Genomic DNA, 25,681 nt, shown 5'->3' on the forward strand with positions numbered 1-25,681 from the left:
CTCCCAGTCCAGATGCAATTTATCAATCAGGGGTCATTTTACCATAGGCAATAGTGCTTGTAACACAGTTGACATTCTATCTTTATCTGGTTTCCAGTAGAACAGAGATAGAAAGGTAGAACAGATAGAAATTAACTAAGGTCACATTCCTACGGTAGAAGGAGAAAGGGTTTTATTAATCTTTACCCACACTCCCCACAATGGGTTCTTTAATGTCCTTAACTAGCCCTGACAGATTTGATTTGAAGTTGCTCTCAAACAAGTAAAACATGGGCTAAAGCGTATCAGTGTAGCCAGGTGCACTCCTCAGCCCTGCACTGCACCCACCTTGCACATCTCCTGTCCAAGAACGTTCAGGGAACATACTGATGGCCTAGAAATATCCCAATGTGCATGGGACTCTTAAGTCCCATGGGAAAGAAATTTATCCCTCTCTACATATGGATTGAGATATAGATACTCATCTGATGGAGTGATTCAAAAGAAGGGGTATGGAACAAAGGAAGCCAGACTGAAAGGAAATTCTACTGCACCCCTAAGAGAAAAGATCCCCAGGACTGAAAAAGACTTTAGGGCCTGAGAGTCAAGAGAACAGTGGTTCCCAGTCAAGCTGTTCTTAACAGCACACCTACTCATCCTCCAAAAGTGCTTGTGTAGTGAAATGAAAAGACTGCATTGCTACAGGCTCATACAATGCTGTTAGGGATTACTAAAAAACATGAGAAGAAGACTCTTCCCTATCAGATGGAGAGACAGGAAAACATCAACAGAGCAGCAGTGACTAGAGCAGAAGGGCAGCTATATTGCTGGCAGAGGCTCTGATTGTATGGACAATCTCAACACCTGTATACACCTTGACAAAAAGTAATCTCGGGACCACCCGGTGGTGCAAGCGGTTAAGTGTGCATGCTCCCCTTGGCGACCCAGGGTTCGCAGGTTCAGATCCCAGGCAAGCACCAACGCACCACTTGTCAAGCCATGCTGTGGCAGCGTCCCATATAAAGTAGAGGAAGATGGGCATAGATGTTAGCTCAGGGCCAATCTTCCTCAGCAACAAAAAAAAAAAAAAAGAGGATTGGCATCGGATGTTAGCTCAGGGCTGATCTTCCTCACAAAAGAAAAAGTAATCTCACCACAGGAACACACATAGCTGGTGAGACCAGAATATTGCACGTGGGGAGGAAAACTTCCCGTAAAAATGAGACTTCCTTTGTGAGAACGTAGATTCTGACAGATTGTATTTTCCAAAGATGGCTACCACGTCTCCCATCCTAAAACATGATGGGACAACTTCTCCTGTTGAGAGGTGAGTCCATTTCCCCTTTGCTTCAAACTGGGCAGGCTTGTGACTGCTTTGAAGTCTCCAACTCTAATAATGGATTCATCTGTTTCTCCTTGCAGTTGTCAGTTTTTGCCTCACGTATCTTGATGCTCTGTTGTTAGGAGCATACACGTTAAGGACTGTTATGTCTTCCTGGGAATTGTCTTCTTCATCTCTTATAATTTTCCTTGCTCTGTAGTCAGCTTTGTTTGAAATTTGTTGAAATATAGTTAATCCAACTTGCTTTTGACTGGTGTTAACATAGTGTATCTTTCTCCATCCTTTTACTTTTAATCTATCTGTATCTTGATATTTAAAGCAGATTTTTTTGTCGACAGCATATAGTTGGGTCTTGTTTTTTATCCGCTATGATATTCTGTTTTTCAACTGGTGTATTTAGATCATTGATATTTAAAGTGATTATTGATATAGTTGGATTACTATCTACCACATTTTTTACTGTTTTCATTGTCCATCTTGTTTCTGTCTTCCACTCATTTTCCCCCTTTTCTTGTTTTAATTGAGAATTTTATATGATTCCATTTTTTCACCTTTCTTAGCATATTAATCATGCTTTTTTTTAACTGTTTTAGTGGTTGTCCTTGAGTCTGCAATATACATTTACAACTAATGCAACTTTCAAATAACACAATACCACTTCACAGGTAATGCAAGTACTTTATAATAGATTATTCCCAATTCCTCCCTTCCGTCCTTATAACATTTCTGTCATTTACTTCATTTATCCATAAGCTATAATCATCCAATACATTGTTGCTATTATTATTTTGAACAAACTGTTGTCTGTTAAATCAATTAGGAATAACAAAAGATTTTATATTACCTTCATTCATTCCTTCTCTATCATGCTTCCTTTCTTTATGTAGATCTGAGTTTCTGACCCATATCATCTTCCTTCTTTCTGAAGAACTTCTTTTAACATTTCTTGCAAGGTAGGTCCACTGGATACAAATTTCTTAAATTTTTGTCTGAGAAAGTCTTTCTTCTTTACTTTTGAAAGATAATTTCACTGGATACAGAATTCTAAGTTGGTGATCTTCTTCTTTCAACACTTGAAATATTTCACTCTACTCTCTTTTTGCTTTCTTGGTTCTCAAGAGAAGTCCAATGTAATTCTTATCCTTGTTCTTCTATAGGTAATGTGGATTTTTTCCTCTGTCCTCTTTCAAGATTTTCTCTTTGTCTTTGATTTTCTACAGTTTGAATATTATATGCTTAAGTGTAGACTTTTTTGGTATTTATTCTACTTGATGTTCTCCCAGCTTTCTGAATTTTTGTTTGATGTCTATCATTAATTTTGGAAAATTCTCACTCATTATTACTCCAAATATTTCTTCTTTTCTATCTCCTTCTGGTATTCCCATTACACCTTTTGTAATTGCCTCACAGTTCGTAGCCATTCTGTTCCATCTTTTGCATTCTTTTTTGTCTTTGCATTTCAGTTTTGGAAGTTTCTGTTGAGATTTCTTCAAGCTCACTGATTGTTTCCTCAGCAGTGTCCCGTCTATTGATGAGCACATCAGACATTCTTCATTTCTTTATTTTTTCATTTCTAGTATTTTCTTTTGATTCTTTCTGAGACTTTCCATCTCTCTGCTTACATTACCCATCTGTTCTTGCATGTTGTCCGCTTCTTCCATTAGAGCCCATAGCTTACTAATCATAGCTGTTTTAAATTTTCAATCTGATAATTCCAACATCTCTGCCATATTGAAATCTAGTTCCAATGCTTCCTCTGTTTCTTCAAACTGTATTTTTTGTCTTTTAGTGTGCCTTGTAACTTTTTGTTACAAGTCAGACATGATGTACTGGGTAAAAGAAACTGAGGTAAAGAGGCTTAACATAAGCTTTTGTGTTTATCTGGCTAAGAGTTAGGCTGTGTTTACTATTTATAGTAGCTTTAGGCATCAGAAGCTAAAATATCCTGCGATAGCCTTATTTTTGTCTCCCCTCTTGTCTTTGCATTTCCCTAGAGACTTATTCTTTTTATTTATTTATTTATTTTGGTAGGAGAGATTCACCCTGAGCTAACATCTGTTGCCAATCTTCCTCTTTTTTTTTTTTTTCCTCCCCAAAGCCCCAGTACATAGTTGTATATTCTAGTTGTAGGTCCTTCTAGTTCTTCTATGTGAGCCGCTGCCACAGCATGGCTACTGACAGACGAGTCATCTGGTTCCACACCTGGGAACCGAACCTGGGCCACCAAAGTGGGGCGTGCCAAACTTTAACCACTAGGCCCCCAGGGCTGGCTTGAGACTTATTCTTAAATAAGGTCTGAACCATGCAGTTTTCTCAGTTGTATTCCCCTGTTATTATACAGGATCCCTAGTGATGTGGTGGGAAAGTGTGGGGAAGGGGAAGTGTTCTACAGTCCTATGATTAGGTCTCAGTCTTTTAGTGAACCTATTCCCTGAGGCTGTGACTTTCACAAGTGCTTCTCAGATTTTTCCCCCTTAGGTGAGACAAGAAGGCCAGAGAGGGTAGAGGTGAGTACTTCCCTTCCCCCAGGTCAGTTAGATTCTGGTAAAATAACTGTTAAAGGCAGACCTTGTTAAGAAGAATTGAATAGTCTGGGAATATTTTAAATGGCTACTTTTTCCCTCCCTTTGCTGAAAGCATGGGGGAATTTTTCTCCCATCTTCACTATGAGAACCTGGTAGGGTTCCTGGAGATAAACACATAAAACTGTGGGGGTACTCCTGAGACTAGGTTCCCTTGGATTTTTTAACTCTCAAATTTGTCCACATTGAGCCTTCAGTAAGTCATGTAATTCTGCCCTTGGGCATCTACTCTAAAAAGCTGTGATTTTCTCTATCTGCCTGTCTCCAGTGTTGACAGCAGGGCTAGTGTTTTTCCTGGGATCTCAATTCTTTGATGGATCTAATAAGACTTGTTGATTTTCAGTGGGTTCAGCTTTTTTCTTGTTGTGAGGATGAGAGTAATGACTTCCAAGCTCCTTACGTGCTGGCCCAGAACTGTGACTACTTTGATGACTTTTGACACTAGGTCATAAAAGGCCATGAAGCTTCTGCTTGGTTCTCTGGAGACCAGAGATCTCTGGAGATCTCTCTAAAGGATGTCAGCCACCATGTAAAAATTCCAACTACTCTGAGACTACCATGTTGAAGAGGCTAAGTTTGGGTGCACTGGTTGATAACACCAGCTAAGCTTACAGCTAACAGTCAGCATCAATTGCCAACTGTGAGTGAGCCATTCTGGATGTCCAGTCAAGTCAAGCCTTTGGATGACTGCAGCCCAGCCAACATAAGATTACAGCTGCAGGAGAGCCACCAAGTGAGAACTGTCCAGCCAAGCCTTTCCCCAATTTCTGACCCACAAAATTGTGAGTAAAAACTGTTTGTTCCATACCACTAAGTTTTGGGGTAATTTGTTACATAGCAGTAGTAACAAGATAACAGGTTTATGAAATATTACTATACATGTGATGCTTTATCTTCAGTGTATCATACTCCTTTCCCATGGAAATGACCAAGAGCAAACTGACTAAAAGACTTCAATTTTTATGTAATCTGTTCAAAGAAACTTCAAGCCTGGCCAACAATATCCTATGATAGTTCAACTCCTAGTTAATCCTTGGGTCCCTGAATGAATGTATCCCAACATGAAATGAACTTCCGAAAATATATAGCACCCTTAACGGGCAGTCTCCCAAATGCCCATCTCAGATATGGCAATAGAGAACAACGAACAAGGTAGGTATTCCCAGAATGCAGAACTAGGGACTAAAGCAATTAGGTCCAAACCTCACTCAGGTCAACCAATTCAAAATAAGCATAAATCAAGCATATAGAAATGAGAGAGAAGTTTGCAAATATGGGGGCCTTCTGAGAAATGCAGTGCCTAGGATGCGTGTGTCTCCCATAAGCCTCAAGTTTACTTAAAAGTTCTGAACAACAACAAAAAAAAAACTGTTAAAGCTATATATTTTAAGGGACTTGACTGATTATAAAAACTTCCTTGTCACTGAGTGAGAAATGTCCCTAAATGCCCTGTTGACTAAAATATCAAGGGTTTGTAGGTATTAAGTCACGTCACCAGAAATAACCAGGACCCAGCCTATGGAAACAATTACAATTGACAGTGAATTAAGATGCTATCAATTACCAGATGTCGTTGACTATAAGATATATCCCAGCATCAGAGATGTGAAAATGATTCTTAGCTATGATGAAATACTGCAATGGTTTTAGATAAGGAGGTATCACCTATAATCTTATTTTAGCCAACTGGTTTACCTCTAATTTTTTTTTTTTTTAAAGATTTTATTTATTTATGTTTTTCCCCACCAAAGCCCCAGTAGATAGTTGTATGTCATAGCTGCACATCCTTCTAGTTGCTGTATGTGGGACGAGGCCTCAGCATGGCCGGAGAAGCAGTGTGTCGGTGCGCGCCCGGGACCCGAACCCTGGCCGCCAGCAGCGGAGCGCGCGCACTTAACCGCTAAGCCACGGGGCCGGCCTCACGTCTAATATTTTTAAAGGAATGGGCTTGAGAGAGACCTGTGATACTACCCTTGATGTCTGACCCAATCTAACCTTGCCACATGTTAATCTTCTGCCTTTCTGCCCCTCCTCTCTCACTAACACTTCAAGTAAGGAATCCAGCTTTGCCGCATCTTTCCCTCTCATCTTTCAGTTGAGCTACATTTGATCTGAGCTAATCTTCTTCTTATAGAACTTTGCTTAAGGCCGAAAAATCTGGGCAACATTCTGCTGCTATTTGACTTAATACTATCACCTTGATAAATGCATGGTCTGATTCTCAAGCAACAGTAGTTAACCAAATTGAAAAATACTGTGAAGTTTATATTCTACTGTGAAATATCTATTGATCACTGTGGCATTGGTTTCATAAAACTATTATTATTGGATAAAAGCTCCTCTCATAGAGAAATTCCAACTCCACCATTCTACCCTTGATTGACTCATAAATTTTTTTATAGTTGTTTGAATCAGGAAAAACTAAAGTCCACATGTTGTAATTGGTTGACACGTCTTAAGATTCATTTAAGCCACAGGTCCACCATTCCCCTTTTTTTTTTATTTCTTTTCAATTTATTTATTAAAGAAATCAGGTTGTTCACCTTATAGAATGTTCCTAAGTCTGATTTTGCCAATCACATCCTTGTAATGTCATCATGTTTCTCTATCCCTTGTATTTTTTGAAAATTGGTAAGTGATCTAGAGACTTGATCACATTTAGTCTTTATTTTTTTACAAAGTTAAGTTAGAGACTTCATAGGAGGCACATGATGTCTGGGTGTTCCTTTGTGGTGTCGGCAGCCATTAACAATGCATTAATTCATTAGGGGTTGCAAAATGGCGATATTATAATTCTATCAGTCCTTCTTACTTACTATTTAGAATACTTACATGAAGAGAAAGTTTCCTCCATCAACCACTTGGTTATCCAAAGGTACAATTCATATAGGAAACACAGAATAAATGCCTGATTCTTAATTTCTTTTTTTAAATAAGTTTTTTGTTTTTGGTTTTTTTGTGTGTGTGAGGAAGATCAGCCCCGAGCTAACATCCATGCCAATCCTCCTCTTTTTGCTGATAAATAAGTTTTTTGAAGTAATTACTTCATTTCCTAGTACCCTCCAAAGATGACCAATGACTTTGTTTTATTTGTATCGTTATGTACTCATGGCTTCAAGTATAACATGTATGTTTCAATCCATTGCAATTATTATTCTTTTTGATACTCAAAATGTCCCAACTCAGTGAGACCCTCTTCAAGTTGGTTCCTGAGTCCATCTGACTCAACCCCAGTGGTCTTGGGTAGCTCTCTTGCTTTCTGGTATGATAAGATGTCTTGTACATCTGTGTATAAGACCTGAAATCAGCCATTTCTACAAGGAGTTTTGTTTCCTTTTAGTGGAAAATGGAATTTAGAAGCCACATATGGGTGCTAAGAGTACTCAATGCTACCAGGTTAATGACAAAATACATTTTTTTTAATAAAATACATCATAAGTTTATAATGCCACTTCCAATTCAAATTCAGAACTATCTTCAGATGTTTCCAATGGGAAGCCAAGGTAAAGAATCAGTAAGCTAGGCCTAGCCTGTCTCCAAATACAGCAGTATTTTTAAACTTGTCTTTTAACATTAGAATCACCTGGGAAACTTTTAAAACCATGATGCCCAAAAAGAAATATCTCAAATCAATAACCTAACTTTACACCTTAAGGAACTAGAAAAAGAGGAGCAAACTAAACTCAAAGCTGGTTGAAAAAAAGGAAATAATAAAGATTAGAGTGGAGATAAACAAAATAGAAAATAGAAAAATAATACAGAGAATCAATGAAACCAAAAGTTGGTTCTTTGAAAAGATTAAAAAAAAAAAGTCTCATTGATAAACATTTAGGTAAACTATGAAAAAAAAGAGAGATGATGCAAATAACTATGATCATAAATGAAAGTGGGGATATTACTCCCAGTCTTACAGAAATAAACAGATTATAAGAGAATAATATAAACAATTATAAGCAAACAAATTAGACAACTAGATGAAGTGGAAAAACTCCTAGAAACACATGAATTACCAAAATTGATTGAATAGGAAATAGAATATTTCAACAGACTTATAACAAGTAAAGAGATTGAATCAGCAATCACAAACCTCCCAAGAAAGAAAAGCTCAGGACCAGATGGCTTCACTGGTGAATTCTACCAAATATTTAAAGAGTTAATACCAATCCTTCACAATCTCCCAGAAAAAACAGAAGATGAGGGAACAATCCCTAACTCATTCTATTAGGCCACCGTTATCCTGATATCAAAGCCAAAGACACCACAGAAGAGAAAACTATAGACCAATATTCCTTATGAATATAGGTACAAAAATCCTCAACAAAATACTAGCAAACCAAATCCAACAGCATATTAAAAGGATTATACACCATAATCAAGTAGGATTTGTCCCAGAAATGCAAGGGTGTTTCAAAACATGAAAATCAATGAGTGTAATACACCACATTAATAGAATGAAGGAAAAAATCCCATACAATCATCTAAACTGACGCAGATTTAACAAAATCCAACATCCTTTCATGATTAAAACACTCTGCAAACTAGGAATAGACGAGAATTTCCTCAACATGATAAAGAGCACCCATGAAAACCCACAGCTAACATCATACTCAATAGTGACAGACTGAAAACTTCCTCCCTAAGATCAGGAATACGACAGGGATGCCTGCTTTCACCACTGCTATCCAGCATCGTACTGGAAGTTCCAGCCAGATCAATCAGCCAAGAAAAAGAAATAAACGGCATCCAAATTGGAAAAGAAGTAGTAAATGTCTATTCACAGATAACATGATCTGATATATAAAAAATCCTAAAGAATACACAACAAAAAACTACTAGAGCTAATAAATGAATGCAGCAAAGTTGCAGGATACAAGATCAACACACAAAAATCAGTTTTATTTCTATACACTAGTAATTGGGGAAGGGGGGGATACTAAATGACTGCTTAATGGTAAAGGATTTCCTTTTGGGGTGATGAAAATGTTCTGGAACTAGAGTGGTGGTTGTACAACATTGTGAATGTACTAACTAGCACTAACAAAAAACTTTATGTTATGTATATTTCACCGCAATTTAAAAAAGAAAACTGATGTCCAGGTGACATTGTAGACCAATTACATCAGAATCTCTGGGGGTAGGACCAGGTTTCATTACTTTCTAAAGCATTCCAGGTGGTTCCTACGTGTAGCTGAGACTTACTACTTTTTTATACTTAGTAAGGAGAATTTAGTGAGAGGTTGGTATGAGTAGCTAGACTATCCCTTGGGGATACAGCTGGCATAAAGTATGTATTAAGGCCAGGCACTTAAAAGTATAGTGTTTTGTATAAGTTGATTTTTTATGTGGGTAGGGCTTGAGAGTCTACTTGAGGCCTTATTTTGCACCATTGTCATTAAAATGTGGAATCTTTTTACCTTTATGAAGTCATTCCCTATTGCCTAGTCTCTCAAATTGAGATTTGAAAGGTCAATGAGAATTTTAAAATTTTGAGATATCATTTTGATAATCTGAGAAAAAAAATTACCAGCATAACAACAAAAGTTCTTTTTTGCAGTGATACTTCCTAATTGAATTACATCTTCAATTTGTAAAAAATAAAATAATATTATCTGTTTCCAATTTTTATGGACACCCTCCATTCTCCCTTCCTACCTCCTAAAGCAAGAGTCAGCATATTTCTTCTAAAGAGGGCCAGATAGTAAATATTTTAGGCTTTTCATGACATACAATCTCTGTCACAACTACTCAACTCTGAGACTGTGTGCAAAAGCAGTCATAGACAATACGTTAACAAGTAGACATGACTCTGTTCCAATAACACTTTATTTTCAGCAAAGATGACAGGCCACAGTTTGCTGAACCCCATCCTAAATGATTATTTCATATCTTCTCCTCTCTCCTCAAACCTCCAACAACTCCTTCCCTATCTTATCTCAGTTGATCATCTTATTTGCTGTTTCACTGAAAAAATACAAAGCAAGCAAAAGAAAAATTCTAAAATCTCCTATAACCACATCTCCCCATCTACCATCTATCTTAATCTCCTCTCTGGTTACTATGGTTGAAGTGTCTGTGCTCCCAGCAAAGGCCAGTCCCTCTACTTGTATACTAGATTTCATCTTCTCTCACCTATTTAAGTAACTGCTCCAGCAATTCTTTCCTTACTTTCTTGCATTGTCAGTTTTTCTCTTTCTCCTGTGACCTTTCTATCAGTCTACTATCTGCTGCAATGTCTCTACCTTAGAAACAAAAAAAAGCCCTTGTCTCTTGACCTCACTTCCCTTCCAGATATCACACCATTTTTCTTCCTTTCTCTGTAGAGCAAAACTCCTAGAGTCCTTACTGTCTCTAATTTCACTCCTCTATTCTCTATTCCCACTCATCAGATTTTCATTCCCATCACTCCACCAAAACCACTCTTATCAAGGTGCCCAAAGATTTCCATATTGCTAAGTGCAATGGTCAATTCTTTGTCTTGCTGTCACTTAACCAGCTGACAAAAAAAGATCAGTTCTACTTTCACGAAACACTTTCTTCACTTGGCTTTCCTGGCACCATATTCTCCTGGTTTTCTTCTTACACTGGCCAATCATCTGCTGGTTTCCTTTTCATCTTCCTGATCTCTAAACATTAAAGTGCCTCAGACTCAGTCCTTGGACCTCTTCTATTTTCTAACTACACTCACTCCACTGGTGATCTCAGCCAGTCTCATTGCTCCCCCATATCATCTATATGCCAATGACTCCCAAATTTATATCCCCATATCATCTATATGCCAATGACTCCCAAATTTATATCTCCAGCAGAGACCTCTGCCCTAGATTCCAATAGGATAGCCAACTACCTACTCAACATCTCCATCTGCATGTCTTATAAGAAGCTCACACCTAGTTCCTAGTAGTGTCCACTCCACTGAATCTGTTATTCCATAGTCTTTCCATCACAGTACATGGCAATCCCAATATTCAAGATTCTCAGTTCTAACCTCTGGAGTCATCTTGTCTCCTATTCTCTTATATACAATATTTGATTCATCCGAAAATACTATTTGTTTTACCTTCCAGAATTCAGACATCTCTCACCACTCTTACTGCCCTAGTCTAAGCCACCATCATCTCTCAACTACACTATTTCAAGAGACTCCTAACAGGGCTTCAAGCTTCAATCTTTGTCCCCCATCAGTCTCTTATATACAGGGATCAGACTGATCCTGTTAAAAAGTTAGCCTAGAGACTTTCAGTTCCTGTCAAAATGGAATCAGGACACTCCACCCTATCTCTCCCACTAATTACAGCTAAAAATCCTAAGCAAAATACCAAGTAAACTAACAGAGGCCTCTGAAAGGTAGATAAGAGTGAGTGGACTAGGTAGAAAGATGAGGACTCCAAGGAAGGCTTGGTAGCAAGTGATGGAAACGAAGAAGCTCTCCCTTTCCTCTACCCTCACCTGGGAGTGGTGGCCCCTGTGCGATGCAGCTCTTCTGATTCTCCTGGCTCCACCCCAGATGAGATCCAATAATGAAGTTACATTTATTCAGCAGCACTAACAATGGTGGTGGCAGGGGGTATGGCAGTGGTGGCCCCACATATTCTTTGCCCTCACCACTTTGCCCCCATATAGGCCTACCTGTGGAAAAGTATGCAACAATGTGGGGAAAAAAAGTCTGGGCTTTCTAACCAGAACATTAAGAAGGGAAACCAGTGAAGCCCAAGAATGTAGAGAGTATCACAGAGAGAAAGGAGCTGGAGAGAGGGATCCCTTAAGACACGAAATACTGGGCTTACCTGTGAGCTGTGCTTGCATGAAACTGAGAATTAGCATGGCCAAGGCTTAAAGGATTTTAACACAACCCAGGATCTCTTAACATAATGTCTAGGATAAAATCCAAAATTACTCAACACACAAAACCAGAACCAGAAAAATATCAATAACTCTCAGGGGAAAGGCAACCAACAGATGCCAATCCCAAGATGACCCAAATGTTGGAATTATCAGACAAAGACTAATTCCGTTAGTATAACAATACTCAAAAAAGTAAAAAAAAAAAAAAAAAAAAAAAAAAGTTCTTGAGAGGAATGGAAAAATAGAAATTTTTATGAAAGAAACTGATGGGGTTCAGGACAGGCCACTCTGGTATACGCATTATTTCGAGCTGAAAACAATAAAGGCTCAGAAGACACAGGAAGAACATTTGGCCTTCCCCCAAAGTGCCTAAAAGAATTTAAGATAGAAGGCCTGTTCCAGGAAGGAGCTAATACCACAAGATAACTATAGTATAATGTAAAATAGATGTGATAAGAAAGGCACCAACAAGTCCATGAAATTCTGTCTCTGGCGCCACATTCTCTATATGTGGCCCCGTAAACAGTTGTCTGACAAACATTTGCTTTTCCATCTCCATGTGAACTGCCTTCCTCCCCTCTGAAGTTCCAAACCACCACCCCCGACATCCTCCTTTATCCTTAGTTGAGATGATATTTAAGGTGGCAACTTTGGCCATTGTGGCAAGTTGCTCAGTTTTCTGGGTTTCTCCCATGTATACATGTTATTAAACTTTGTTTTATTTTCTCCTGCTAACCTGCCTTCTTAATTATTTGACCATCCATAAGAATCTTCAGGGAAAGGGCAAGGGAGATTCCCCCTCTCCCCTACAAAACAGAGGCTATAAAAAACAACCAAATGGAAATTAACTCAAAATGGATCATAGACCTAAATATTAAGTGTAAAACATAAAACTATAAAACTCTTCGTATAAAACATAGGGGAAAATCTTCATAAACTTGGAATAGGTAAAGAGTTCTTAGATACAACAATAAAAGCATAATCCATAAAAGAAAAAAATGGATAAATTATACTTCATCAAAATTAAAAACTTTAGTTTCATGAAAGATACTATTAACACAATGAAAAGACAAGCCATAGTCTGGGAGAAAATACTTACAATTTACATATCTGACAAAGGACTTGTATCCAAAATATATAAAGAAATCTAAAAACTCAGCAATAAGAAAACAACCAACCAATAAAATAATGGGTAAAAGATTTGAAGACACTGCACCAAAGAGGATATACAAAAAGAAAATAAATACATGACAAGATGCCCAACATCATTAGTCATTAGCGAAATGACAACAAAAACAATGAAATCCCACTATAAACTTATTATAATGGCTAAAATAAAAAATACTGACAACAGCAAGTGCTGACGAGGATGTGAAGCAACTAAAACTTTCATACATTTCTGACTGGAATGCAAAAAGGTACAGAAACTCTGGAAAAACAGTCTGGCAGTTTTTTAAAAACGTAAACATTTGATTTGACCCAGGAACCTCACTTGTTGGTATTTATCCTAGAGAAATAAAAACTTGTGTTCACACAAAAACCTACAAATGAATGTTTAGAGCAGTATTATTCATAATTTCCAAAACTGGGGAAAAACCAAACATCCTTCAACAAAAGAATGAATAAACAAACTGCAGAATACCCATACAATAGAATACCACTCAGCAACAAAAGAGAGGAAACCACTAATCTATACAACATGAATCTCAAATGCACTATGCTAAGTGAAAAAAGCTAGACTCAAAGGGTTACAAACTATATAATACCGTTTATATGGCTTTCTGGAGAAGGCAAACCTGGGGGAACAGAGAACAGATCAGCGGTTGCCTGGCGTGATGGTTCATTTTATGTGTCAACTTAACTGGGTGGCAGTGTGCCCAGATATTTGGCTAAACATTATTTCTAGGTTCGTCTGCAAGGGTGTTTCCAGATGAGATTAGCATTTGAATCTGTGGACTGAGTAAAGCAGAATGCCCTTTTCAGTCTGGGTGGGCGTCACTCAGGGTCCATTAAAGGCCTGAACAGAACAAAGGGAGGAGGAATGGAGAATTCATTCCTTCTCTACCTGACTGCTGAGCTGGTACGTCAGTCTTCTGCACTTAGACTGGATTTACACCACCAGCTCGTCTGGTTCTCAGGCCTTCAGACTCAGACTGAATTATACCACTGCTTTCCAGGGTGTCCAGCTTGCAAACTGCAGACTGTGGGAGTTTTCAGTCTCCATAACTGAGGGCACCGATTCCTTTTAATAAATAAATAAATCCTATTCATTCTGTTTTTCTGGAGAACCCTGACTAATACAGATTTTGGTACCGAGAGGGGGATGCGGCTGTAACTAACAAATACCTAAAAATGTGGAAGTGGCTTTGGAACTGGATAAGGGTAAAGGCCGGAAGAGTTTTAAGATGTGTGCCAGAAAAAGTCAGTATTGCCATGAAGGGACATTTAAAGATGACTCTGGGGAGGACTCAGAAAGAAAAAAGGAGAGCTGGAGAAAACCAGGAACCTGTCAGATGATCAGCTTCCCTTCCCAACAAATGAGCCAAACTTTCCTTGCTCTTTTCTAGGAAATGCCTAGGTAAGTATCTGATCATTTAACACCACGTGCAGATTGTATCTAGCCACCTTCTATCATTCTCAGTATTATATTAATTCTTTCCAGTCCTTCAAACTACTTCAGAAAATTTCGCTTGTGTTTTAGTGTTTGAGGGCCAATTAACATATAATATACAAATGCCAGTATGTGAAAGGAAATATTAGACTTAAGTATCAGAATTCATTATACTTAACAATTCTTGACAAAGTGAAACACCATATGACAATCTAAATTTTAAACAATGGGCTACCCAGCCCTCACTACCTTTCCATTGTTGCTCATTGATGCAGTTTTGTTTTGTTTTATGAGAATGCTCTTATTTTATTTTATTTTTTTTTGCTGAGGAAGATTCACCCTGAGCTAACAACTGTTGCCAATCTTCCTCTATTTTGTATGTGAGCCACCATCACAGCATGGCCACTGATGAGTGGTGTAGGTCCACGCCTGGGAACCGAACCCTGGCCGCCAAAGCGGAGCACACCAAACTTAATCACTAGGCCACCAGGGCTGGCCCATCATTGATGCAGTTTTTATAGGCAATTTCGCTTGCATTACACCATTTCATCAGTCCTTTTCTCTCCTGACTTCTTAAGAAATCATACTCTTATAATACTTTCTCTCCTTATGGATTTGCCCCAAACTTTAGACTAAAAAACTAAGTTAAATGTTTCACTTTTTTTAACTGCCATTAGTTATTCCTCCTGGCTTTCCCAGTAACACATCTCAATTCTATAAAACATTCCCTCAAAATAAAAATGCAGGTATGTTTCAACCCCGCAATACCTATTCTAGGAATCTCCCCTACAGCAATACTGTCACAAATTTATGTGTCCTGTAGCACTATGTGGCATTTTAAAAAAATGAAAATGACTAAATATTCACCTTTGAGAGAATGATTTAATCAATTATGACACATTTACTCTATGAAATACTATGCAGTCATTAAAAAGGAGATAAGATTTGTATACACTACAGTGAAAGCACACAGAATAAAAGAATACCTAGTGCACTGCATTGAAGAATAATGTTAAGATATATGTATATCTAGAAAAATATAAGGAAGCATATCATCAAACTTTTAATGGTGGAGAGATACTCATGGGGCATAAGATGGACTGGGACCATTCTAATTATATTTCTGTATTGAATTATTTTACCTCAAATCTGTATTAATGTTGAATTTTTAAAATATCATTTTTTTAACCTGCACAACTTTAATACACACACATTCATCAGGTTAAACCCAAACTTCCTCAGAGAAAACTATTCTTTCTTCTTACTGTTTTATTTTCTTCAGCACACAATCTGTAACTATTTTGTTTGTTAAACACTTTTATCGTCTCTCTCCCATGGACGGTAACAGGGCAGGGATCACGTCTGTCTTGCATTATGTCTCACATACAGAAGGCTCTCAAAGGTTATTAGCCTCCAGAAAGACTGAAGAGATGTGGTAAATTTTGACACATCAAGGCGTGACAAGTACAAGGCAGATCTCCTGCTCCTGTTGGAGTTAAGCTGTCGGTGGCTCTTTACTCTTAGCAGTGGTAGAGAGCTGGCACAGGGGGATCGGTACATGTTTACTGAACGAATGACTGAATAAAGACAAGCACCCCCCAATATACAGAGACCACGAAAATTATACACTTAACTTTATAAAAAAGAATGGAGATGGGGGCATAAACATGCTCGGAGTTCAGGGCTTCCTAACCCACAGACACGGTCGACTAACGGGGGAAGCTAAAACCAAGGCAACACGCACAAACCAACCCATAGCAAACCAGGGAGCAGCGGCCCCGGAGCTTGGCCGGGGTGGGTGGAATGTCAGCTCCACCCGAGCTGCTCCACTGAACCGGAGAGAGAAGGATGCACCACAACCCCGGAGCAGGAGCCAGCTGTCCAAAGCAAAAAGCAAGGCTCTCGGAGCTGGGGAGATTCTGTAGGAACGTACGCTATGCTCAGAGGAACGAAGCGATGGCTCATGAAAGGAGCAAACAGCTGTGCAAAAAGTAGAAAGCTCCCTTTCCACTCAACAGCTCACCTGCGCGACCAAAAAACCAGGTCGCACGCGATGCTGGCGTCACCTCGCAGCGCCCCAATCACAGCTACGAGAAAGGTCACGTGACACATTATGGGCCACCTTTCCCTTCTGGTGGGATAAGCTACAGAGTCAGATCGACAACGCCGGAGAGAAATTTAACTGTACTAAATAAGAGTTTAGAGGTATTTAATATAAATTCATCGTTTCTATGTCTCTGTTTCGCTTTTACCTTTTTCACACGTGTCCTAATTTGACGTTGCCCATACCAAAGATGGCAGCACAGGCGCTGGGTCCTACCATAGAGACGGCGGCCCAGAGGCGCCCGTGCGTGGGTTCTGTGGGCCGGGACACGCGCCCTCTCACCCGGCCTCCGTACAGGAAGTTCGGGGCGGGGCCCGCGGCCGCGAGGTCCTGCGTCTGCGCGAAGATGGTGGAGGAGGAGGGTGTGCGCGTGGTTCGTTGCGGCGGCAGCGAGTTGAATTTTAGGAGAGCGGTGTTCTCTGCGGATTCCAAGTACGGGGCCAGCGCGCGTTGTCACCCGGGGCGGGGGGAGGGGACTGTCAGGCGCGTGGGGACTGGCCCGCGAGCGGATCTGGGCTCGGGGGAGGGGTGCGTGCGGGAGCCCCCGGGGCCCGCGGGAGGGAGCCGGTGCGTGTGTGCTGAGAGGAGTGAGGAAGCTCTCAGGCCCGTGGCCCCGCGCGCTGGGGCGGCGTTCCCTCCCCGGACAGTCACGTGCAGGTAGATTGAGGGCCCCGGGGGCGGGCCCACGTGTCTAGAATCGGCTGGGCGTTGGGCGGCTGGAAAATGGTCCAGGCATGGATGTGTACGCCACTGCCCTTGCAGTACCGCGAGCAGTGTCCCTCTCTCGGACAGAGTCGTGACTTGGAATTACTGAACGATTAAAGATTCAGCTTTTTCCACCTTCTTCTACCCGCCAGAAAGGCATTTTGGCAGCCTTTGTGGAGCTTTGCGTGAAAACTATTAGATTCTGTAAAGGATGAAATCATACAGAAGCTCTGGTCCCTCCTCGCGAGTTCAGTGTATCTGAAAACCAAGCTACTCCCTGGGTTCCAAATGGGGTTCTTCCATTGTGTGACATTTGCAAGTTTCTTAATCTCTGCCTCAGTTGCCTCATCTGTAAAACAGGAATAATATTTAGTAATCTAATAGGGTTATTGAGGATTAAATGCTTTAATACATATCAAGCACTTGAAACAATGCCTGGCACTTAACGACTCAATGTATGTTAGCTATCATTATTGTTGCTATCTTGTCAGCATCACCTAGAAGTGACACATTGTACGAAGACAAGGTTTTCAAATCATTTAAGGTTAGAGTCACACTTAGGAAAAACCTTTAGTAAAAATCTTTTCTATCTTAGAAGAGTAGAGATAGTATCTTATGAAAGTTTGTGTCCACCACAATATCTTGCTTATGGGTGTATGGCAGGGTTGTTGAATGCGTGCATGGCTGAAGGAGCTTTCATAAATTGTCTTAGAGACAAAAAAAAAAAAAATGAATCGTTGAACTTGACAGTAGAGAGGTCTTTGTTGATATTTGTCTTATGAATCAGAGGAAGAAACTGAGACTAAAAGAGGTTGCCAAATTTCTCCTACTTTGGACTTAAATCTAGATATCCAGTTTCTTTCAACAGTGTACTGTTTCTACACCTTATTCCTTATATTGAGATCCATTGTGTTTCATTTGCTAAGTTCTACAATGCATTTTTGAGTATTTGTCAGCTATGTGTTATTTATAACAAGCTAAGATGACAAAAGCTAAGATAATTCCAAAATCGGTCCTACCTTCAAGAGCTTACAGTCTAGTGAGGAAAAGAAAATACTCTAACAGGTGTTTCATACTCTGGTACTTTGGGAGCTCGTAGGGAGAGAGAACATCAGACTTTTAGGGGTGGGGAAGGTTGCTGAGGAAGTGACGTTTAGGCTAGGCCTAGACAGGTGGATGGTATTCTGACTGGGGCATGTGGAGGGAAGGCATTCCGTAGGGGGCACAGTGTAAGCAAGAGGAGTAGAAGCCTGTTTTTGTTGACAGACTGTAGTCCAGTTAGCTAGTAGAAATAGTATATGAAGGGAGCTAGTGGGAAATGAGGTTGGAAGGGGAACTTGGAGCCAGTTCTTCATTGTTCTTGGGTCCAAAGAGAGTGTATTTTTTAATTCTCTAGATAAGAGTGGGTTGGGGGAGGTAGCATGATGTTTCTTGAAGAATATTAATCTGAATACTATGTATAAAACTGTATAATGTGTGTTGGAGAGATGAGAGGTGAGTAGGCTGGCATACTCAAGGTACAGTGGTGGCATAGGCGAGGGAGGTATATAGTGAAAGTTTCCCTTCAGTAGTAGGCCCTGGCAAGACGAACCGGAGTTTGCCCCACCAGTGATTTTGGGGGAGGGTATCCAGGCACAGTGAGCAGCTTGAAATGCGGGTTGTGGGGGAGCGTGTCATGTATGTAGGTCAGTGTAGTTGCAACATAAGGTGTAGGGAAGTGGTGGGAGAAGAGTCTGGAAGAGTAGAGACCAAGGCTTAGAAGGCTAATCAGGCATCCAAGCAAGAAAAGACTGGCCTGAACTAGGATAACATTGAAGATGAAGAGAAAAGACAAGAGTTGGGGAGCGATTTAGCAATTAGATTAATGAGAAGACATTGAGTTCACTTCAGGCCTTCAAAATATTGGGGCCTGTTGAGTTTAAGGTACCTGTAAAACAACCAAGTGGACGTAGTAAATAGTAGGTAGGAAGTTCAGGCCTGAAGTTTGGGGAACTTAGTCAAGATTTAGAGATATGTACTTTTTTGGGTCATCTATATAGAAGCTAATAATTAAAACCAGTTCTCTAGCAAATAAACAGGATTATAATGAACTCATTAAGGATTTGAATGTCATCTAAAAGGTACCACAGCAGGTTAGTTAGCTTATACAAAGGATAATAAGGTATTTTTGTATTTTACCTCAAGGAGCTTATCAAGAAAGCTGAAATAGTAAATAAAACAACAGAATGGTGGAATTTTAGCAGCTTCCTCTTGGTCACTGGTCCTCTTGGAACTAGGACAAAAACTCTGTTCTGCCTACTTGAGTGGGTTGTTAGGAGAGGCGGGTGGGGAGGTGGGTGTGCATGAGTGGGTTGTTAGGAGAGGCAGGTGGGGAGGTGGGTGTGCGTGACAGGACGTGGCATTCTTGGATCAGGTATTACTGACTCCCGGTCCAGCACAGTTTGCATCACATCCTGTTGCCTCCCACAGTTATGTGGTGCTGTGCATTATAGCATTAGGTTGCTAGGGTATAGAAAACTAAAATAACAGGTCATTTTTGCCTTTTACGTTCCTAAATTATCACAAAGCTAATGTCCCTGACTCTAAATACTTTTTCCTTGCAGATCATTCTGGATACTGCTTCTGTAATAATTTTCGTGAAGTGTTACTACTATCATAACATTATTACCCTAACCCTTATTCCTAGTCTTGCTCAGAACCCTGCAACAGTCTTCTCTTGCCTTCCTTAACTACAGCTCTTCTCTCTGGCTTACAGGGCCTTCCCTGATCTTGCTCAGCTCTGCTTATCCGATTGAGTTACCTGGTATTACCCATTGTGCACACTTTGCTTGTTAGATAGGTATGTTCCCTGTCTTTCCTAGGTACCATGTTAGTTATTATTTCCCTGCTTTTGGTTATGTTGCTGTTCTTTTCCCTTCCCAGTCCTTAACTCATGCATCCTTCATAGCTTCGTTTAAATCCTGGTTCCTGCTTGAGAGCATCCCTTACTTCTTACTTCTCCACTTCATCAACAAAGGTGACTGAGTCCTGTGTGACAGGCATTGTGGTGGGTGCTCTACAAGCATTCCTCTCAGCAAGGTCTAGATATTATCATCCTAATTTTGTGGAAGCATTTATTGAGTGGTTCCTGTGTGTGCTAAGCTTGCGTTTGCACGCATTGTTTCATTTAGTCCTCATAATAACCCTATGAGAAAATGTTATCTGCATTTTACAGTGGAGAACATGAGGTTTAGAGGGATTAAGGAAACGCCAACATCATTCAGCTAGTACATGGTAAAACTGGCATAGGAACCCATTTGTATTTGACTTCTTAAAAATACATCCTTTTCTACCATACGGTGTTTCTGTTGTTATTTAAAATAAGTAAACCCACAGTTCCTCCCCTCGAGGAGCTCACAGTCTGGTAGGGGAAGTCTTGCATTTTGCCATGTGGTAAGTGTGTGATAGAGTTAAGCCCACCATCCTGTAGAAGCACATTAGGACAGGTGGCTGATCTGGAGTGAAGATGAAGGAAGGCTGCCCTTGAGCTGAATCTATATAAAGAGGTAGTCAGAAAGAAAGAATGTTCTGTGTAGACAGCAGAATGTGCAAAAGCATGGAGAGAGTTTCCTTTGGGGCTTGCATTCAAATGGAGATAGAGGAAATTCCATTCCTCTGGGGAAGCATATCAGAGTCAATTAGGGGAGTTTTCTTGGCAGACAGTAGCCCCTCGCCCACTGCTGTCTCAAGGAACCACTGCCTAAACGACTTGTCAGTACTAATGGGGTGTGTGAGGGGCGGGGTGGGGGTGTTGGAGTTGTGAATCACTTGGCACAGTGTTAAAGTGAAAAAGTGGTTCCAGTCAGACTGGAGTCAAATCACCAAAGGCCATAGGAGTCTGGATCATATCCTGAAGGCAGTAGGAAAACATGGACAGATTTTAATTTAATTTCTTCTTTACTTAAGGAAGTGATGTGGTCAAGTTTGTAGAATTAGTCTGGTGTGAGTGTGAAAGATGAATCGAAGGGCCACACCTGGAGACTGTAGGAAGCCCTTAAGAGTGGTCCAGGCTGGCGATGTTAAGACTCTGAACTACAGTACCCATGGGAATGGAGAGGAGGATCCGGCCAGAGGGGAGACCATACACCTTAGATGCTTTGCTGCTTGTCCTTTCTTGATCTGTTAGACAGTTGCACACAACCGTGCTGTGACTGCCTCCTGGCCACAGCAATTACAGGATGTGTCCTGATTTCAGAGAGGTAGACCTGTGAAAAATCAGGTGTCTGAGAATTGATAAAATAGGGTAGGAGCAAGTCAGCGTCAGAAGATTTACTGTCTTATTATTTTGTAATAATTTTTTATTGGTTCATTTTATCCAGTTAGTTTATGAAACCTTTGAGGATTAGGCAAGTTCTATTCAACAAACTGTTGGTCATTGGGAATCGAAGATAAATTAAGGCCTTTGCCCTGTACGAGCTAATGGCCAGTTAAGTTAAGGGTGGTGGATATAATGTAAACAAGTATTTCAACCCAGTGTGAAAAGTACTAGAATCAAGTTGTGCACAAGGGTGCTTTGGGAGCACAGAGAAAGTTTGCACAGAGCAAACTTTTTTTATTTGATAGAAGATTTGCATTTCAGAACTTTGTTCTATGGTTATATCTGTTATGAAAATTGTCAAACAAATATTACCCCAACTTAACCACTTTTAATAATTTAGTAGCCTCTGCTATATGGAAGAAAGCCACAAATCCAGAAAGATAAAAGCAGAACCAGCATTTCAACAACAAGAAAAAGAACTGCCACAAAGTCTTTGTACTTTGCTATGCAAGAGACCTCCCATCTAAAGAGAACCTCTGACTTAGTGTTTTTAAGCTGGTGTCCCAGTGAACGATGGAGAGCTGGGGTATGTGGGAAGACTGCTGTTAGCAGAGCACATGAAACTTATTTTCCTTTCTTATTTCCAGGTATATCTTCTGTGTCTCTGGAGACTTTGTTAAAGTTTATAGCACAGCTACAGAAGAATGTGTACACATATTGCAAGGGCACAGAAATCTGGTGACTGGAATCCAGCTCAACCCCAGCAACCATCTACAGGTGTCAAATGATTTATATTGAATATTTTAATTTTGGCTGGGAAACTTTCCAGGTCATAATCAGAAAAATGTGTTGATTTTCTGATTCAGAGTATTTTTCACTTATTTTTAGCTATTAAAGTAGGGGCGCAGCCTAGAACTACATTGCCTGTGGTATACTCTGTAAACCACTTGTTCCGTAGGATGCTAATAGGTGTTACTTGAAAGAAGGGTTCTTGGCTGTTTGAGTTTCTGAAATTCAGGATTAAGCACAGTTAAATGAATTTCTTGATTGTAGGTCTTCTCAGGTCCCCTTATATGCATTGTGAATATCCAAAAGGGGTATATAGTATTTGGTGTTTCTCAGACGTATATGCCCTTGAACCCTTTGGTTTCTGGAACACAGTTTTGAAAAGGTTGGCTCAGAGGTATTGATTTTGTAGATATCTATTCTTTCACAGGTGAGGCTGTTTAGTGTTAATGCAGATGTTACCTAATCTCAAGGCCAGTGTCCAGACAAGAGGAAGGGCTTCTTTAGTCAGTGGATTGACCCGTTAATTTCAGGACAAACTTAGGAATCTAGTTTAGTCCAGACTTCCCCACGCCCCTCTCAAAGCAGCTTTTGCTTCTCAGAATTCGAGAATAATAGAACGTCATTTTAATTCTGTTCTTAAGTTTCAGCAGCTACTAAAGAGTTATCTCAAAAACATGTTACTCTTGCTCTAGTTTTTGATCAAGTTCCATTTTTCCAGATTAGTCACAGCCAACTTGGAAGTTATTGATGATATGAGAATGGATTTGCATTGCCACTCACTGTGTTATCAGAAAGGAAGTGGGGCATAAAGTAACAGTGATCTTTCCAAAATTCAGTGAGCTACTGTTGAAAATCGAAGTTAAGTAGCTTTTCTGCAGGATCCAAGCACAGATTTTTTCCTTGCTGTCTTCTGAGGGTTTGAGAAAACAGCTTATCATTATCTGTCGCATTTGAATGTTTTTGATAGCAAAAATTCCTTTCGTTAAAATTGGTTTGGCTGAGGTGGTGGGGAGTGCAGAGTCTCTGGACTTCAGAGTCATAGTATTTGTGTGTTAACCATTGTTTTGACAGTGATTAGGTGTTTGCCTTGTATTTTACTAATCCATGTTCATGATTCTAATGTTATATGTGGTAATTGTGATGTACTTTAATTCTTTTACTTGGATAGATAATCTTTTCTTACTCTATCATTTTTTATTTCTATTCTCTGATCCCATGTCCTCGTTGGCAGAAATGTTAAAATTGCCACTTTCTTTCAAAAAAACTTAAAATTATTTATGAACATTATAAGCAAAGTGTTTTTACAATAACAGCAAAAAATCCGGCATGACCTTAGTAAAACTAAATCCACTGGGACAAAAATAAAAATACGTATTACTAAGGCCTTCTGGTGCTCCCAAAGTGTGGTCCACAGACTGTTGGTTACCAGTCTGCAGTGAGATAAGGATAGAAATTGAGTGTCCCAAAACTTCAGAGCACTGTGATATTGCCACAGCATCCAAGTACATAACAACTTCTATTGTATTTACACAATTATTAGTCCTTAATGGGTTCAGAATTTAAAAAAGAAAACAAAAAAGACATTCTCAGATCATTTGAGAAGCACTCCTTTAATTCCCAGGAAAGACGAAAGCAGTTGTGCTAATAAAAACAGACCAGGCTCTGGGAGAAATAGCAACAAGCTGTTAAGTGCTTTTTGTAACTCAGTACGTTACCATCTGCCTCCTGAAGATAGAAGGTTGACTTTTTCCCCCTCATTTTGGTGAAAATTTGAAATTGATGGATCTGCTTCCTCAAAAGAGCTATGATAAGATTTTCTATTTTGCAAAAACAGTATAAGTTAATGACTCCACTTCTTTAAGGCTAACAATAAATTAGTAAATAGAAAATGCCTTCTGTATCAGCACTTAATTGTTCATTGGTTATCTTAATGGAGCTCTATTTTTTTAATCAATTTTGTACTATTTTTACTCTTTTAGTTGTATTCGTGTTCCTTTGATGGCACAATTAAACTGTGGGATTATGTAGATGGCATTTTGATAAAGGTACGTGGATTGATCTTTCATTTTCATTATGTGAAAAGGAATGACAACGTAATTTACAGATATATTGATTCCTTCTATAAGGCCCCATCTTTAGATAGCCTTCCTAAACAGGTCTTGAAAGTCACACACCATAAAAGAAAGACAAATTTGACTATTTAAAAATTTTAAACTTCTAACAAAAAGATGAGCAATAAAACTCGAGGAAAATATTTATAAGAGATGTTATCCCTAATATACAAAAAATCCCCAAAAAATCCCCAATAAAGAACAACTAATAACCCAGTGGAAAAAATTGGCCAGGGTATGAGTATTTAATACACAGAAAAAGAAATAACAGCCAGTAAACATGAAGAGATAGTTAACCTCATTAATAAAGAAATGCAAATTAAAACAAATGATATAGCATTTTCCCCTATCAGTTTAGCCAAATTGCAGATAGAGGAAAAATCTAGGGGCCTGCCTGATGGCATAGCGGTTAAGTTTACGCGTTCGGCTTTGGCAGCCCAGAGTTCACTGGTTCAGATCCTGGGTGCGGACCTACTGACCGCTCATCAAGCCACGCTGAGGTGGCGTCCCACGTAGAAGAACTAGAAGGACCTACAACTAGGATATACAACTATGTACTGGGGCTTTGGGGAGAAAAAAGAAAAAGAGGAAGATTGGCAACAGATGTTAGCTCAGGGCCAATCTTCCTCAGGAAAAAAAAGAGAAAAAATCTAGTGATAGGTAAAGTGTGGAGAAACTGATACTTTTATACATAATCAATGAGAGTAAAACTGAAAATGAAAAAATAACTTTTGTTCCAGCAGTCTCACCTTTAGGAATCTCTTGTTGAAATAATGGCGTGTATATATAGTTCTTACATCATTGTCTATGGGAGAAAAAAACTAAGTATAACCTTGATGTCAGTTAAAATTTGATATTCATTCAGTGGAATACTATACAACTGTTAAAAAGAAACAGGAAGATCAGTATGTATTAACTTGAAAAGTTATTCAACAAATATGTATTGAGTATCTCCTGTAGGCCAGATACTCTTCTGATGTTGGAGAGATACAGCAGTGAGCGAAATGGATAAAAATTCCTTGCTCTCTATGGAATTTATGTTCTAGTTGTCAAGGGAGGGGATGGCAGACAGACAGTAAACAATAGGGTCCTTTTTATCTTTCAGACCTTCATAGTTGGACATAAACTTCATGCCCTTTTTGCTATTGCCCGTGCTGAAGATTCTGTCTTTGTGACAATAAATAAAGAAAAACCAGGTATAGTATAAATAATTCATTTTGTTTTCTGTAGCATTGAGTGGCTCCTTATATTTTACAGTTTCTCAAAATTTAACATTTTGGATTTAGTCTGAAGTTAACGGTGTCTGGAGTCGGTGTTTA

At 39.5% G+C, this 25,681-nt stretch overlaps 1 protein-coding gene across 1 annotated transcript in view; it reads left to right on the forward strand.

Annotated features, from left to right (window-relative positions):
• Positions 1-16,768: 16,768 nt before the first annotated feature.
• Positions 16,769-25,681, forward strand: part of WDR75 (WD repeat domain 75) — a 31,184-nt gene continuing 22,271 nt past the window's right edge. The window contains exons 1-4 of the mRNA XM_004426723.3: positions 16,769-16,892; positions 22,110-22,239; positions 24,231-24,296; positions 25,468-25,558. Of these exons, the coding sequence (XP_004426780.1) occupies positions 16,807-16,892; positions 22,110-22,239; positions 24,231-24,296; positions 25,468-25,558 (373 nt within the window). The 5' untranslated portion in view covers positions 16,769-16,806. The remainder of the gene's footprint in view (positions 16,893-22,109; positions 22,240-24,230; positions 24,297-25,467; positions 25,559-25,681) is intronic.

Source organism: Ceratotherium simum, chromosome 9 (genome assembly GCF_057802395.1).
Source record: "Ceratotherium simum simum isolate JZ-2026a chromosome 9, ASM5780239v1, whole genome shotgun sequence".
Lineage (NCBI taxonomy): Eukaryota > Metazoa > Chordata > Mammalia > Perissodactyla > Rhinocerotidae > Ceratotherium > Ceratotherium simum.